This window comes from Oryctolagus cuniculus, chromosome 3 (assembly GCF_964237555.1).
Source record: "Oryctolagus cuniculus chromosome 3, mOryCun1.1, whole genome shotgun sequence".
Taxonomy (NCBI): Eukaryota; Metazoa; Chordata; class Mammalia; order Lagomorpha; family Leporidae; genus Oryctolagus; species Oryctolagus cuniculus.
Window position 1 is genome coordinate 158,169,218 of NC_091434.1, and position 16,873 is coordinate 158,186,090.

General features: G+C 40.1%; 1 protein-coding gene across 5 annotated transcripts in view; it reads right to left on the reverse strand.

Annotated features, from left to right (window-relative positions):
* Positions 1-16,873, reverse strand: part of AASS (aminoadipate-semialdehyde synthase) — an 84,528-nt gene that overhangs the window by 32,001 nt on the left and 35,654 nt on the right. For 4 of the 5 annotated variants that reach the window (XM_017342716.3, XM_070071261.1, XM_070071260.1 and 1 more), the window contains 7 exons: positions 13,164-13,231; positions 12,919-13,065; positions 11,943-12,021; positions 11,692-11,819; positions 10,190-10,338; positions 8,025-8,147; positions 7,547-7,658 (listed from right to left, as the gene is read on the reverse strand). In XM_017342716.3, the coding sequence (XP_017198205.2) occupies positions 7,547-7,658; positions 8,025-8,147; positions 10,190-10,338; positions 11,692-11,819; positions 11,943-12,021; positions 12,919-13,065; positions 13,164-13,231 (806 nt within the window). The remainder of the gene's footprint in view (positions 1-7,546; positions 7,659-8,024; positions 8,148-10,189; positions 10,339-11,691; positions 11,820-11,942; positions 12,022-12,918; positions 13,066-13,163; positions 13,232-16,873) is intronic. The other variant, XM_008258282.4, reaches the window with a different exon arrangement.

Here is a 16,873-nt window from a genome sequence, read left to right on the forward strand (position 1 = left end):
GTGAATGGGAGCCTTTGCCTCTCTCTCTCTCTCACTCTCTCTCTCTCCCTCCCTCCCCTCTCATGTCTGTTGAAATATTACATATTGCTGAAATGCTATATGGTTGTTCCCCAAGAGAACTAGTTGTCATGAACTCACTTAAAGAAAGGCAAACATAAAAGCTAAGATTGGGTAGGGGGTGGTTCCAATATGGTGCAGTAGCGACAGGACAGTCCAACTTATGCAGGACAAAAGCAAGATTTAAAAAGGAGAGAAAGCACACCCCTAAGATAAAGCCATGGGAAATCCATAGCAGGAAACCCAGCAAAAACAATTGAGACAGTCCAATCCACAGTGGAAGAGCAAATACACATAAAAAATAAAAAAAAAAAACAGTGGAAACTTGGAATTGGGGAGAACACCGGACCCTGCAGACCAAATGAGAGGGGAATCTACAGGTCCTTGGCACTGCAGATAGCAGCAGGAAGGAGAGCTTGGTGAACTTCTCTTGAAGTTCCATGCACGCCCCCTGGGACAGCAGAGGTAGGAAGAAATGATTAGGAATACTATAACATTTCAATATTAAGGTGAAGATGAAGAGACTGAAGAAATGCCAGAAAGGGAATTCAGAAAACTAATCATTGGATTACTTAGAAGCAATCAGAAGCAAGTTCATGACTAAAGAAAATTATACATGAATGAAAATTTTTCCCATGAAATTGAGATATTGAAGAGAAATCAGAATAAAATACTAGGAATGAAGAATTCAATAGATCAAATAAAAATGCAGTGGAAAGTCCTAACAACAGATCAGGTAAGACAGAAGAAAGAATATCCAATCTATAGGACAAATCTCTGGAAATTTTAGTCAGACCAAAAACAAGAAGAAGATATTAGAAAAGTAAAAAACACTATTGTAGATTTACAAGATACTATTAAATGAACCAACATACAGGTTCTAGGAGTTCCTGAGGGCATGGAAAGAAAAAAGATTAGAAGGTCTTTTTAATGAAAAAAATAACAGAAAACTTCCCCAACTTGGAAAGAAAGGGACATCCAAGTACAGGAAGCACATAGAACTCCCAGTATACATGACCAGAAAATATCTTCACCATAGTACATTGTAGTAGAACTCTCCAGAGTAAAACTTAACGAAAAGATTCTAAAATGTGCATGAGAGAAATGTCAGATTACTTTCAGAGGGACCCCAATTATACTCACTGCAGATTTCTCATCAGAAACCCTACAGGCTAGGGGAGAATGCTGAGATACATGCCAAGTCTTAAAAAAAAAATTTGTCAACCAAGAATACTGTACCCTGCAAAGCTCATATTTATGAATGTAGTTAAAATAAAGATGTTCCATTACAAACTGAAAGAATTTGTCACTACCCACCCAGGCCTACAACAAAAACAAAGCTGGAGGCATCACAATGCTAGATTTCAAGATATACTACAGGATAATTATAATCAAACCAGCCTGGCACTGGTTTAAAAAAAAAAAAAAACAGATGGATAGATGCATGGAATAGAATATAAACACCAGAAATCAATCCAAGCATCTACAACCAACTTACCTTTGACAAAGGAGCTAAAATCAATCCCTAGAGCAAGGTCAGTATCTTCAACAAATGGTTCTGGAAAAAGTAGATCACCACATGCAGAAACATGAAGCAAGACCTTTACCTTACACCTTTCACTAAAATCACACAAAATGGACTAAAGTTGTAAAGTTAATTGAAAATAGATCTTAGTAAAAAAAATAAAAGTGAGACAAGAAAGGGAAGAGGAAGGAAGATGGGAGTATGAGTGGGAGGGTGGGCATGGTAGGAAGATTTACGAAGATCTTGAAAGTTGTAATTGTGAAATGTATGAAGCCTGCAACTGCAAAGAAGTATAGTTCTGTATACATTCCTATGGACTTAGTTATAAGGGTACAGTTTAAAAACTTGCCATGGGACCCCAAATTCCCATAAGCTGGTTGGTAAAAATAGCAGCTTATGTGTTATAAAGATCAAATGGATAGGATTATGTGGTAAAGTGACTAGATAGATAGGTTCAAATGTTAAGGTGATCATGTAAATAGGACTGTTTGGAAATAATAATGGACAGAATTAAAAAGGAGTGAATGCTCCAACAAGGGAAGCAGTCCATACCACAGACTCATAGAATGACAATCGCTTTAAGTAGCACTCAGACCTCAGAATCAGCCCTTAAGGCATTCTGGTCTGGCTGAAAAGCCCAGGGGAACATTTCAGACATGGAAAGCCAAGACATTCTAGCAAAAAAAACTGTTTCACATAAAGAACATCTGTGGGTGAGACCCCAGTGGAAAGAAGTGGCCACCAAAGAAGGATATACTTTTCTCTGAAGGGAGGAGAGAACTTCCACTTTGTTTATGACCTTGTCAAGCTAATGGAACCAAAGGCTTCCATCGCCTAGGCAGCTCAAGCAAGAACCTTGGGTAATCACTGACATTATACATAAGAGTATTAATTGTTAAATAAACAACAGAGTCTCTGTGTACTATCTTCCCATGCAGAAACTCTGTCCCCAAAGTGTTGTATCATGAAACTTAATAGTAAAACTTGTTCCTAAGAATCACTTCCTTTTGATGTATTAAGGGGAGGGTATTCGTATGTCTCATAAATTATAATTGTGTCTAAGAGCTCACAAAAGATGTATCATTCTTGGATTCTTCTTTAAAAATAATTAAGTTTCTAAAAGGAAAGAAGGGGGAGGGAAGAAGGGGAAAAAAGCAAAATCATCTTCCAGACGCAATAATTTTGAACAGCCTTTGTCTGGACTGTTGAGGAACAGGTTTTTTTTTTTGTTGTTTTTTTTTTCTTTTTTTTCCGTTCTTTCTTTCTTTTTCTTTATCTTTCTCAGATTAAGTGTTGAACTCTTCACCTAGAACAGAGTTAGTCCCCTGTATATAAAGCTAAATGAAAACAGATCTTGGTGAAGAACAGGACAGGGAACAGGAAAGGGAAGAAGAAGAAGGGTGGGAGAGTAGGTGGGAAGAATTACTATGTTCCAGGCCAGCGCCATGGCTCACTTGGCTAATCCTCCACCTGTAGTGCCAGCACCCCGGGTTCTAGTCCCAGCTGGGGCGCTGGATTCTGTCCTGGTTGTCTCTCTTTCAGTCCAGCTCTCTACTGTGGCCGGGGGAGGCAGTGGAGGATGGCCCAAGTGCTTGGGCCCTGCACCCGCATGGGAGATCAGGAGGAAGCACCTGGCTCCTGACTTCAGATCGGTGCAGCGTGCAGGCCATAGCAGCCATTTGGGGGTGAACCAACAGAAAAGGAAGACCTTTCTCTCTGTCTTTCTCTCTCTGTCTAACTCTGCCTGTCAAAAAAAAAAAAAAGAAGAAGAAGAAGAAGAAGAAGAAGAAGAAGAAGAATTACTATGTTCCTGATGTTGTATTTATGAGATACATGCAAGTAAAAAAAAAAAAAAAAAAGGATGTCTGCTCAATTACTGAATTCAGCTGTCTCCTTTTTAAAAATTAAACCAGAACAAAACAACAAGCATAGGTTACTTAATCATCTGTATGCCAATCACTTTCACATGTAACACTTTTGATAGCTCATCACTATTTCCTAGATTAATTACAAGCTATTCATCCCGGTGTTAAGAATCTTTCCAGCATGGAACTAACATATAAAACTTTACTCAGACTTGACAACTCAACACACAGACACCCCACCTTATAGTTCTCAACTGCATATGAAAAATTTTGCCAAAAACTGACCACATGTCTAGTTATCAAGCAAATCTCAATAAAACTGTAAGGACTGAAATCATACAGAATATACTACCAACACTATGATTCATATATCAGTACTAAAAACAATCAGAAAATCTCCCATCTCCCACATGAATGCAGGGGCACAAGGATTTGGGCTGTCTTCCACTGCTTTTCCCAGGTGTAATAGCAAGGAGCTTGATCAGAAGTGGAGCATGGTGCTTGAACCAGCACCCATATGGATGTCCACATTGCAGGCTCTGTGCCACAGAGCTGGCCGCATGAGGGAATATTTTCTACATCTTAGCCTGATAAGGTAAAAGTTGCACTGAAATACATAACTTTAGCCCTCAAAAAGGATTATTTACAGCCAATGGTACATCAATAGTTCTTTGAGCTACTCCAAAATTCTGCTAGACTGAATCCATGTATTACAACTAGAAAGTTACATTTTAGGTATGAAAGCCTAAGCTCTAACTGTCCCTCATGCAGACCACAGCTATAGACTCTGGACAACATACAAGCAATAACAAACTGCATGAGAGCTTCAGAGAAAGAACAACAGAGAGCAGTCTGGGGAGAAGTGTCAGAGCTTGGGAAAACAGCGGCTGAGTGCCCCACGCTTTCTGCATTGCTCTGCGGTATGAGGAGGTTCCACCAACTGCCCAGCTGAAGCAAACAGGGTTGCAACTCAGAGCAACCAGAACTAGGTGAGTGTTAGGAGAAAATGCCACTAAGCGCAGACTCAGAAAAAGGGAAGTCTAACATTTTATAAACTTTGCTCCTAACTAAGGAGATACAGGTAGACTTCCTTCAGCCCAAATAAAGAGGAAAAAAAAGCTGGACTTTTGTCTGAGCTACTCCTCTTCTCCCCTCGCTGTACAGATGATGCACGATTTTCCATCGAGACGAACCGAGTTAGTATCAGTGTGAGTCTGACCAACTGACATTTGTTTTAAGTTAAAACAAAACACCAACATTTTCCAGAGAAATACAACAATCCAGAATCTCCACAGCATAACATTTACAACATCCAGCACATGACTCCAAATTATCCAGTTTATGAAAACAAGAAAATGATGACTCATTCTTACATGAAAAGACAATCAATAAAGTTCAACCTTTATTTGACCCAGAATGTAGGAAGGATGATTTCCAGTTTCTTATCGACATTTTAGCTTTTTCCCATTTCAGTTTTCCATGATCAACCAAAATCTGAAAATATTAAATGGAAAAACCCAGACATAACTAGTCACCAGTTTTAAACCACACATCATTCTGAGTAGCAGGACGAAATTTCACGTCTTCTTACTCCATCAGATCCAGGACGTGAGTCATTCCTTTGTCCAACATATCACACTGTGTATGCTACCTGCCTGCTAGTCACTAGGTGGATGTCTCAGTTATCAATAACTGTCATAGTATCTCAGTGCTGGTGTTCAAGTAACTTTTAGATAGTAGCACAATGATAGGTCTCAATGACTATCTCGTTCACCTCAGCTCATCTCATCACATAAACATGCATCATCTTACATCATCACAACAAGAAGAATGGGTATATACAGTCCGATAAGATATCTTGAGAGAGACCACCTTCACATAACTTGTATTATAGTGTATTTTGATAATTGTTTTATTTTTCATTATTGTTGCTAATCTCTTACTGCAGATAATTAAATAAATTATACTTTATCATGGATGTAAAAGAAAAACTATAATATATACAGGGTTTAATACTATGTATGGTTTCATCGGGGGTCTTGGAAAGTATCCCCCTGGATAATTGGAGACCACTATCAAGGCTGTAAAGTGGCCCTATAGTTATGTTACATGTTCTAAAGAAATCTACTTTACAATCAATGAAAAAATAAACTCTTAGCAAAGAAAGAGATAACAGCTCTTCCAAAATAATGATTAAAAATAACTGCTAAAATTGAAAATATAGATTATATAGAAATATAACCCTGAAACAAACAGACAAAATAATGTCACAAAAAGGGCTTATTGGTAGAATAGAGAACATGAAGACATTTTCAGATAAAGGACAACAAAGGAAATCTGTCACCAGCAAATCTATACTATATGAAATGTTAAATTTAGACATTCACTCCACAGGAGAATAACACACACACCACACACACACACACGCACACGCGCACACACACACAATGAACAACACAAGAAACAGCATCTGGAAATTCACTATTGCCTTTTTTAAATATATGTACCATTTGGCCCCTTAGACATTTAGCAATTGCAGAATATTAAACCTGGAGAGAGAATTAAGATCATATATCACAGCCACTTCATTTTACAGATGAAACATGTGAGGCTCCAAAAAAGAAGTGAGCACCCTGCTCAAGGCCATGAAGCAAGCTGATGTCCCCAGCAAAGCCTAGCATCTCTACTCTGTCATGCTATGTCAACCTCTCAGCACCAACCGCAGACACACTGCAGATCCAGAACTGACTGTATTAGCAACCCTTCTGAACTGTAACTTCTCTATGCTTCAGTTTTTTAATCTACACAATTGGTTTATAGTTGTATCTGCCTGATAGGGTTCTCATGAGATTTTGAAATCAAAATACAGAAAGTACAGCCTGGCTCCTCCAAGGTGCAATATTGCACCCAACCAATGAGAATGCCTTCTGCTTGCATTTTCTAAAGCCTGGCTATATCCCTCTGCTGACTTATTCCAAGATGAAAAACAATGGGGCAAAATGGAATAAGGTTAGAAAGAAGAGAAGATCACAGTCTGGAAGTCTCATTTATTCTTGCTCCACTAACTACTGTCTCATTGTAGTGTGAGAATTCCTGGTGAAATTATGAAAAGAAAAAAAGCCAATCCTCATACCTTTGGAATCAGAAACAACCATTAGCAGGGCCGGCGCCGCGGCTCACTAGGCTAATCCTCCGCCTAGCGGCGCCGGCACACCAGGTTCTAGTCCCGGTCGGGGCGCCGGATTCTGTCCCAGTTGCCCCTCTTCCAGGCCAGCCCTCTGCTGTGGCCAGGGAGTGCAGTGGAGGATGGCCCAGGTGCTTGGGCCCTGCACCCCATGGGAGACCAGGAAAAGCACCTGGCTCCTGGCTCCTGCCATCGGATCAGCGCGGTGCGCCGGCCGCAGCGCGCCGGCCGCGGCGGCCATTGGAGGGTGAACCAACGGCAAAGGAAGACCTTTCTCTCTGTCTCTCTCTCTCACTGTCCACTCTGCCTGTCAAAAAAATAAAAAAAATAAAATAAAAAAAAAAAAAAAAAGAAACAACCATTAGCAAAAGCAATGTAAAGCAGGACATGTAATAACACTTAGGATCAATCAGACAAGTATTCTGTGTTTTTCTAATAAATAAAATGGAATTTAAATAATACAGTATTGCAGTAGTCAGTCACTGATGACAGAAGAAAAATACACAATCTTAACACACGCTGCCACTTAACTAAGCCTTCGTGACTAAAATCCAATAACATTTTCTCTACTTCTGATTTGTCAAACCTATTTATCACAGCACATTAAGAATGTCCCAATATAAATTGACCCAGATAGCAAAAAATGAAAACAAAACAAGGCTTATCTCACATGTCATCAGCATTCTTAGTAAAAGCATGTACAACAAGAGACAAATATTGTAATTAAGCATGAAGGCAGTGATATAATCACATCCCCTGTGAGGCAGAATAAAATGTATCAGGAAGCACTTTGGGGAAGGGCTGGCATTTCATTTTACAACAGATTTCTTGGATACAGAAGACCAGAACATTCATAAGATCCCCCCAGAATTATAGTTAAAGTCAGAGTTGTTGCTGCTGTACCAGTCTGCTTACCATTTCTTCAACATACGGGTAAAGCATGTCTCCAAAGTATTCTGTAGCTTCGATCGGAAGCTGTGCAGGCAAATTGTCAATGGAACACATCAGAATCCCAGAGCCTTCAACACTAGGAAAGGCAATATGCTTTAATCAGATGTACAAAATGTTATTTGGAAGTATTAATTCTCCCAGATGTCTACTCCGTTATATTTGCTTCATTGGCACTTGTAATTTTGTGCAAAAGAATATAAGAAAATAACTGGCATTCAGACAAAACTTTTCCCTTCTTTTACAACCCACCTCCCATTTAAACATATTATATGTGCTTAAGTGTACAAATCTGCATGTGATATTTCAACCAGACTTTTAAATATGTTCGAGTTTATCCAAAATTTACAGACCTTCATAAAGATGTGAAATATTGAGTATTTTAGATGAGTGTACCCAAATAAGTGACACATCACTCACCACCTAACAGATTTGGCAAACTCACCTGTCATGAATAATATGCTGGTCAGCATCATACATGCAAAAGGGACGCTCTATTGTGGTACACTCAGTCATAAACTCTATAGATCCTCCTGTGTCTGCTGAAATGTCACATATTGCCACAAGTCTGAAAACAACGTCAGTGCTTAGATAAGAGGATGGAATTCTGAAGCTTCTAACAAGACTAAAAATTAATAAAAATGAAATGTTCTTGTAACAGTTTTCAATGTGAATGCCAAATCCCTTGGGCTCTTTCCTTCAGCTCATTCTTCAGGACACTGTGTTATTCTGGGACATAGAAACCTTCCCATATGAGTTTGAGTCACCACAAGAGGAGTTGGAGGGAGGGAGGGAGGGAGGGAGGGAGGGAGGGAGGGAGGGAGGGAGAGAAGAGGAGAGGAGAGGAGAGGAGAGGAGAGGAGAGGAGAGGAGAGGAGAGGAGAGGAGAGGAGAGGAGAGGAGAGGAGAGGAGAGGAGAGGAGAGAAAATAAAAAGAAAAATTAAGAGAGGCAGGTAGAGGGTGAAAAAAAATGAAGCAAAAATGAAAAATCCCTTCCCTATAGAAATCATTAACAAAAAAACTAAAGTTAACCTAGTTAACCATCTCTAAATAACTCAGAAATGTTCAGCTACACTATCTTACTGTGTTTAGTACTACAAAATTTCATGTAAGTACATAGGATTCTTTAAAATATGAGCAAAAGTCTGAGCCCAACATTCAAAAGTCTTATAAGCTAGATGACAATTCTGCTGCCAACTTCTAATCACCACCAGCCTACAAGAATCTACAAGAGAACTAGACTGTCACAGTCTTAAACTGTATTTTGGAGGCAGGTATTTATCAAGCATCAATCCTATCACCTGAAATTCTCCTTCTCCCCACTCCTCCATTTGCAGACTTTGTTGAGCCCAGTGCTCCCACTTTGGGCTAAACTCCTGTGATATGGTTGCTCTTGACATTCCCTTGGCATTTATGTGATGCCAGCTGCATGCCTGAGGGCAGCAAACATTATCTTTTACTCTTCTCTATCCTTCAGCTTAGCAAAAAAAAATTCCAGATAGACCAGGTGTTCCACAAGTACTAACTGATTGATTATTAATTATATGAATGCCCTTTATACATCAGCTAAGTCCTGGTGTTTATAGCTAAGGTAAACAAGGATCCAGAGACTAAGCTCTATTAGGAGAGTGAAAAATCACAGACACAAGAAAATAAATGATCATGAATAGAAAAGAAGAGAGAAACAGAATAGATAGGGAATGAGGATTCAGAGAAGTTGTCTCTGAGGAGGTTGATTTGGAGCTGCGTGTGGAGTCACAGAAGGCAAAAGCAGAGAGTTCCAAGCAGGGACAGGAATGTGTCAAGTGCTGCAAGGAGGCTGAATAAGATAAAGCAGACAGGTAGTCATTAAAAATCAAGCCTGGGGCAGGCATTTGGTACAGCAGTTAGGATGCTGCCTGGGACACCTGAATCCCATGTCAGTGTGCCTGGGTTCAAGTCCCAGCTCAGCTCCAAATTCCAGCTTTATGATAATGAACTCTTAAGGAGGCAGTGGGTGAAGGTTCAAGTACTTGAGTTCCTGCCACTCATGTGGGAGACCCCAGTTGAGCTCTACGGTCCTAGTTTCATCCTGACTGAGCCCTGGCTGTTGTCGATTCTTGGGGAGTAAACCAACAAATCAAGGACCTCTTTCTCTCTCTCTCCCTGCCTTTCAAATAAATAAACAAATAAAATTTAATTTTTTGAAGATTTACTTATTTGAGAAGCAGAGTTACAGACACAGAGAGGGAGAGGCATAGAGAGAGGTCCTCCATCCACTGGTTCATTCCCCACTTTGCAGCTGGGCCGATCCAAAGCCAGGATCCAGGAGCTTCTTCTGGGTCTCCCATGGGGGTGCAGGAGCCCAAGCACTTGGACCATCTTCCATTGCTTTCCTAGGCCATTAGCAGAGAGTTGGATTGGAAGTGGAGCAGCCGGGACACAAACTGGCTCCCATACCGGACGCTGGTGCTGAAGGTGGAAGCTTAACATACTGTGCCGGCCCCAACAAATAAAATCTAAAAGAACAGTGAAGCCCTGTGATGTGTCGGTATAACATATTCTCTGATCTCTTAATAACAGATGCTGCCGATTAAAAAGTGCCATTGTCACTGAAGTAATCTCCTTACTTGTGTGGTAATGCAGGGCAGCCTTCAACTCCAGTCACTGAGAACTTGCCTGGGGCTAGGAGACTCTGGGCATCTTGGCGGGTTAGTAGGCGAGGGGTGTTTTGTTCCCAGTAGATCCCATTAATTAAACAAGTTGTATAGGGTGCAATCTGTAAAGCAAATTCCCAGTTCAACAAAATAGAAAATGGCTTTCTCTTTCAATACAGCCTGCTGAATGAGAGGTACCAGCAAAGTCCATGAGAAATAATTAACAGGACTTTCTTATTTTCCAAGTCAGTGGTCATCTTTGAAGGAAGATATTAAAGACCCACCCATATTTCATTGTGGAATTACCCCAGGAGAAATAAATATATGAACATAGTAAATACTATATTATCATTTTTATTTTATCATGTATTTAATAGAAAAGGGAAGAACAGAGTCAAGTGACCTAAAATTCTATTTCCAACTCAAAAACACATACTGTGTGATTGAAATCATGCTACCTTGACTTCTCTGGGCTCTATTTTCCTTACCTGCCAGATGGGGATAATACGTACCCCATTCCTCCAAGGAATGCTATGAAGATTAAGTCAGATAACATCTGTAAGCTCCATGGAGAAATGTGCTATAGATATGCATATGTATACATGGTAACTATGTATTACAAGTGTTAGGATGCATCCAATCACCAATACTTCTGTGATTGGGGAAAAAAGAAGGGATGGAAATTTACTAGATTCAAAAATTTCTAGTTTCCTAATTTTTGTTCCTCAAGCAGCTCAAGCATCCTCAAGCTCAAGGAAAGAATCCTTGCAATGTGCTGTACATACTTAAACAGCTAAATTGTAGGCCAGAACCTAAAAATGCTGTTATTCAAACATAGTTAAAATTACTTAAATCATTCATTTCACAAGGAATATAGGCATTTTTGTGTTTATTGTTTGTTTTGTTGGAGGACTGCCACAAGATCAATGACTAAAGAACACACAAATAAATTGTACTCTTGAAAGATAAGGCCAGCATGCCCCATCACAGTGATTTGACTCACAAATAGGTACAGTGAAGATGAGTCTGTCCTTATACAACTACACTATTTCACTCTGGCCCCAGGCACTCAGTCACATGCATTTCAAGATGGCTGGCTGAAGTCATGATCGCAATTTCTGGCCATGGAAAGGAGAAACCGATGCTGAGATCAAACCTCACAGACATTGTTCTTCACCAATAGTACTGATTAGACTGAGATGATACGGAAAATATCCACAGGAAAAGGTTTAGACCAATTGTGCACATGCAGAACTGAGGTGAAAAAAGAGACTATGAAGTAGAGGCAAACCCACAGAACCCACCGAAGCCACTAGCAAGTATTCCAAGCTCTAGTGAAAAACCAGCATCTCCCAAGACCAACTCATGATATCCAAAGCATTCACAAGTCCAGATGAGGAAATGAGAACCAACATACGCATGCATAATCTCTCTCCCTAATAGCCCAACTACAGTGTCTCAAATAGGATACTCACGTCAGTATTAAAGCGACTTATGTAACGCTCAGGGTATTTGTCATACTCTACAGGATCATAGACACCATCTGTTTTCCTGACAAGATGATGATGGCGACTTAACACTGTCCCATACACCTTTCTGAGGTCTTGCAGAGAAGAAAGAAATTAGTATAGTGGGTGACAAATGATAAGGATACACTATGATAAAATATTACAACATAGGACTATTAAAAACAGTAAAAAATGCAGCTACATTCTCCTCCCCTTACCTCCAGTTTGGGAAACTTCTCTTAATTCATGGGGTTCCACATATTCACAGGGTAGTTCATTAAAGATTTCTTGGGCTCCCTGTAAGTAATATATCAGTAAAAATCTAAACAACAACAGGGAAAAAGGTAACACCATTTCCTGCAAATATCCCACTATTTTCCCTACAATTATATAACTTCACATTCCGCCCTGTAGCCAAGGCAGACACACAGAATTCTAGACAAGCTGCTTGCACATGGCCCGCCGTGAGTCACCTTTCATTCCAGTGTAACCAAAACACGATTGCTATGGGGGCTTTATTTTTTTTTTAACCTAACTTACTCAAATTAGCAACAAGAGTGTTTAGCAATGAGGATATAAAAATATTTACTTTTAACCCATTGCAAAAATTACTCCAAATGAGGACACTGTTTCCTGGAAGATAAAAAATAAGATGCCTACTTCACAATATACAACTAACAAAGATATCCTGTTTGTGAAATATTTCCTTTGAAGAAAGATCTATTTGGTAATTACAAGTTTATATGGAAGATTACATGTGTATTCTCAAAACCACCTTAGGAGGAAGAAAGTATAGTTCCAGCCTTGAATTAATCTTCCTAGTATCTTATTGGCAACTCCTGGAGTCACTTCCAAACATTTGGACATCTCAGTAATAGAGGTAAAACACATTAGCCTAAGATAACCTATACACTGTTAATAATGACTCAAACTGAAAAAGAGAGAAAAGGAGAGGGAGAAAGGGAGAGAGAGAAGTATAGCATCCCAAGCATGTGGTAGCTTAGAATTAACTGAAAACAATTAAAATGTTTGGACCATTATTGCTCTTCACTAAGAGGAAAATTCATAGGTAAGAAAAATGCCTGAAATAGAATACCCTTCTTTCAATTTTAAATATCCACCAAATGCCCACATCACTTAGGTTTGTTTCAGAGCTTCAGACTGCTTTACAGTAAAAAGAAAGGTGGAATTTACCTTAGATACATTTCCAGTCCCTGTGAACACAAATGTTAGGGGACCTATTGACTTTGGCATCAAACCCAGAGAGATTTCGTAACCAGCATCACGGACAGCTTGCACAGCCTGACTGCTGTTCCTGTAGTTATGAGCCATGCCGATGTGCTGAAAGCAAGCACACACAATTCAAGTTAGTCCATCGTCTGATATATTTTCCATTCACAAAATATGTTACGCATTTTCAAAAACTAAACATATCTCACCATAAAAGGAGTGTGATGTCCCAGAGCAAGGAGCCTTAAACCCATTCCATGTAGAATGTTTATCATCCCTATTGCAGAATCAGACCAATAGAAAGACCATTAGTTGAGAGGAGTTAAAACTGTCTCTCTGAACACTCTCCAACCTGCTCAGTGTCCTGAGGAAGCACAGATCTCTACATCTGGGATTTGGACTACACAATGGCAGACCATATCCATGCCCTCTATTTTCTGCCATCACATGCACTAACCCAGCTGCATCCCCAAGTATTCCTTCCACTTTTCATCTTGACAAATGGCAAAGTTAATTTCTTCTTTATAGACTTGACTCTCCACCTTGGCTCCAGATCCCTTCACTTCCTGTCTCCTTAAGGAATGTACTTTTTTTTTTTTTTTTTTTTTTTGACAGGCAGAGTTAGACAGTGAGAGAGAGAGAGAGAAAGGTCTTCCTTTCCGTTGGTTCACCCCCTAAATGGCCTCTACAGCCAGTGCGTTGCAGCCGGCACGCTGTGCTGATCCGATGGCAGGAGCCAGGTGCTTCCTCCTGGTCTCCCATGCGGGTGCAGGGCCCAAGGACCTGGGCCATCCTCCACTGCACTCCCGGGTCACAGCAGAGAGCTGGACTGGAAGAGGAGCAACCAGGACAGAACCGGCACCCCAATGGAGACTAAGAATGTACTCTTGATTCAGTTCCTCCTCTAATACAGCAATGTAGCAATCCTAGCTTGTTTACAGTTAGTGTTTTTACAGTATATCTTTCCTCAACATTTTTTTCTTAACTTACTTGTATCTTTTTTTAAAGATTTATTTATTTGGAAGACAGAGTTACAGAGAGGCAAAGGCAGAGAGAGAGAAGGGGTTCTTCCATATGCTGGTTCACTCCCCAGATGGGCACAATGGCTGGAGCTGCACCAATCTGAAGCCAGGAGCTAGGAGCATCTTCTGGTTCTCCCAAGAACTTGGGCCATCCCCCACTGCTTTCCCAGGCCACAGCAGAGAGCTGGATTGGAAGTGGAGCAGCAGGAACTCGAACTGGTGCCCATATGGAATGCAGGCATTGTAGGCATTGGCTTTACCTGCTACGCCACAGTGCCAGCCTCTACTTGTATCTTTATACTTAAATTGAACAACTTATAAACAAAATATTATAGGATCTTACCTCATTATTCTTTGAAAAATTGGAGTTCCAAGGCAGTCATTTGTTCTGCTGGTTAAGATGCTGAAGAGGCCCCATCTCACATCATAGTGCGTGGGTTCTATACCTGCCTCTGGTTCCCATACCTGCCTCTTGGAGGCTGTGGTGATGGCTCAAGTAGTTGAGCTTCTGCCACCCACATGGGAGACCTGGATTGAGTTCCCAGCTCTCCTCATCAGGCGTAGGCCAGCCCTGGCCCAGTTCACAGTTAATCAATCAATCAATCTCTCTCTCTCTCTCAAATACATAAATCAATTTATTAACTTTTATTTAATAAATATAAATTTCCAAAGTACAGCTTATGGATTACAATGGTCCCTCCCCATAACTTCCCTCCCACCCGCAACCCTCCCCTCTCCCGCTCTCTCCCCCATTCCATTCACATCAAGATTCATTTTCAATTATCTTTATATACAGATGATCAATTTAGCATATATTAAGTAAAGATTTCAACAGTTCACACCCACACAGAAACACAAAGTGTAAAGTACTGTTTGAGTACTAGTTATAGCATTAATTCACATTGTACAACACATTAAGGACAGAGATCCTACATGAGGAGTAAGTGCACAGTGACTCTTGTTGTTGACTTAACAAATTGACACTCTTGTTTATGGCCTCAGTAATCACCCTAGGCTCTTGTCATGAGTTGCCAAGGCTACGGAAGCCTTTTGAGTTCGCTGACTCTGATCTTATTTAGACAAGGTCATAGTCAAAGTGGAAGCTGTCTCATCCCTTCAGAGAAAGATACCTCCTTCTTTGATGACCTGTTCTTTCCACTGGGATCTCACTCACCGAGATCTTTCATTTAGGGTTTGTGGTTTTGGTTTTTTTGTTTGTTTGTTTGTTTGTTTTGCCAGAGTGTCTTGGCTTTCCATGCCTAAAATACTCTCATGGGCTCTTCAGCCAGATCCGAATGCCTTAAGAGCTGATTCTGAGGCCAGAGTGCTGTCTAGGACATCTGCCATTCTATGAGTCTGCTGTGTATCCCACTTCCCATATTGGATCGTTCTCTCCGTTTTTTATTCTATCAGTTAGTATTTGCAGACACTAGTCTTGTTTATGTGATCCCTTTGACTCTTAGACCTATCATTATGATCAATTGTGAAGTGAAACTGATCACTTGGATTAGTGAGATGGCATTGGTACATGCCACCTTGATAGGATTGAATTGGAATCCCCTGGCATGTTTCTAACTCTACCATTTAGAGAAAGTCAGATTGGGCATGTCCCAAATTGTATATCACCTCCCTCTCTTATTCCCACTCTTATATTTAACAGAGATCACTTTTCAGTTAAATTTAAACACTTAAGAATAATTATGTGTTAATTACAGAGTTAAACCAATAGTATCAAGTAGAACAAAAAAATAATAAAAGAGATAAAGTATTAAGTTGTTCATCAACAGTCTGGACAAGGGCTGATCAAGACCACAATGAGGTTTCACTTCACCCGGGTGAGAATGGCTCACATACAGAAATCTACCAACAACAGATGCTGGAGAGGATGTGGGGAAAAAGGGACACTAACCCACTGTTGGTGGGAATGCAAATTGGTTAAGCCACTATGGAAGTCAGTCTGGAGATTCCTCAGAAACCTGAATATAACCCTACCATACAACCCAGCCATCCCACTCCTTGGAATTTACCCAAAGGAAATTAAATTGGCAAACAAAAAAGCGGTCTGCACCCTAATGTTTATTGCAGCTCAATTCACAATAGCTAAGACCTGGAATCAGCCCAAATGCCCATCAACAGTAGACTGGATAAAGAAATTATGAGACATGTACTCTATTGAATACTATACAGCAGTAAAAACAGTGAAATCCAGTCATTTGCAACAAAATGGAGGAATCTGGAAAACATCATGCTGAGTGAAATAAGCTAGTCCCAAAGGGACAAATATCATATGTTCTCCCTGATTGGTGACAACTAACCGAGCACCAAAAAGGAAACCTGTTGAAGTGAAATGGACACTATGAGAAACAGTGACTTGATCAAGTACATAAATCAATTTCAATTGGAGTTTTTAGGCCATTGATATAACTATTGATATAGTTGAATTTTAAATCACCACATTGCAGGAGTGGGTGTTCAGCTTAGTGGTTAAAATGTTTGTGCCCTAGAGGGTGCTTGGGTTAGATTCCTGGCTCTGGGAGGAAGCAGTAGACCCTGGAAGGCAGCAGTGATGGCTCAAGTAATTGGGTTCCTGCTTCCCACATGGGAGACCTGGATTTCATTCATGGCTCCTGGCTCTGGCTCTGGCCCTGGTCCAACCCAGTCCTGACTGATGTAGGAATTTTAGAAGTGAAGTAAACTACCCATGGGAGATAACACTCATATACACTCTTTCTCTCTGCCTCAATTCCTTCAAATAAATAAAAATAATTTTTCAAAAAAAATTACCATAGTTACACATTGTTATTTGTGTTCTTCTTACTCCCATTTGTTCTTTGTTACCTTTTATCTTTTCTTGTATATTTGCATGAATTTTTTACTTTATAGTATTAAAACATCTC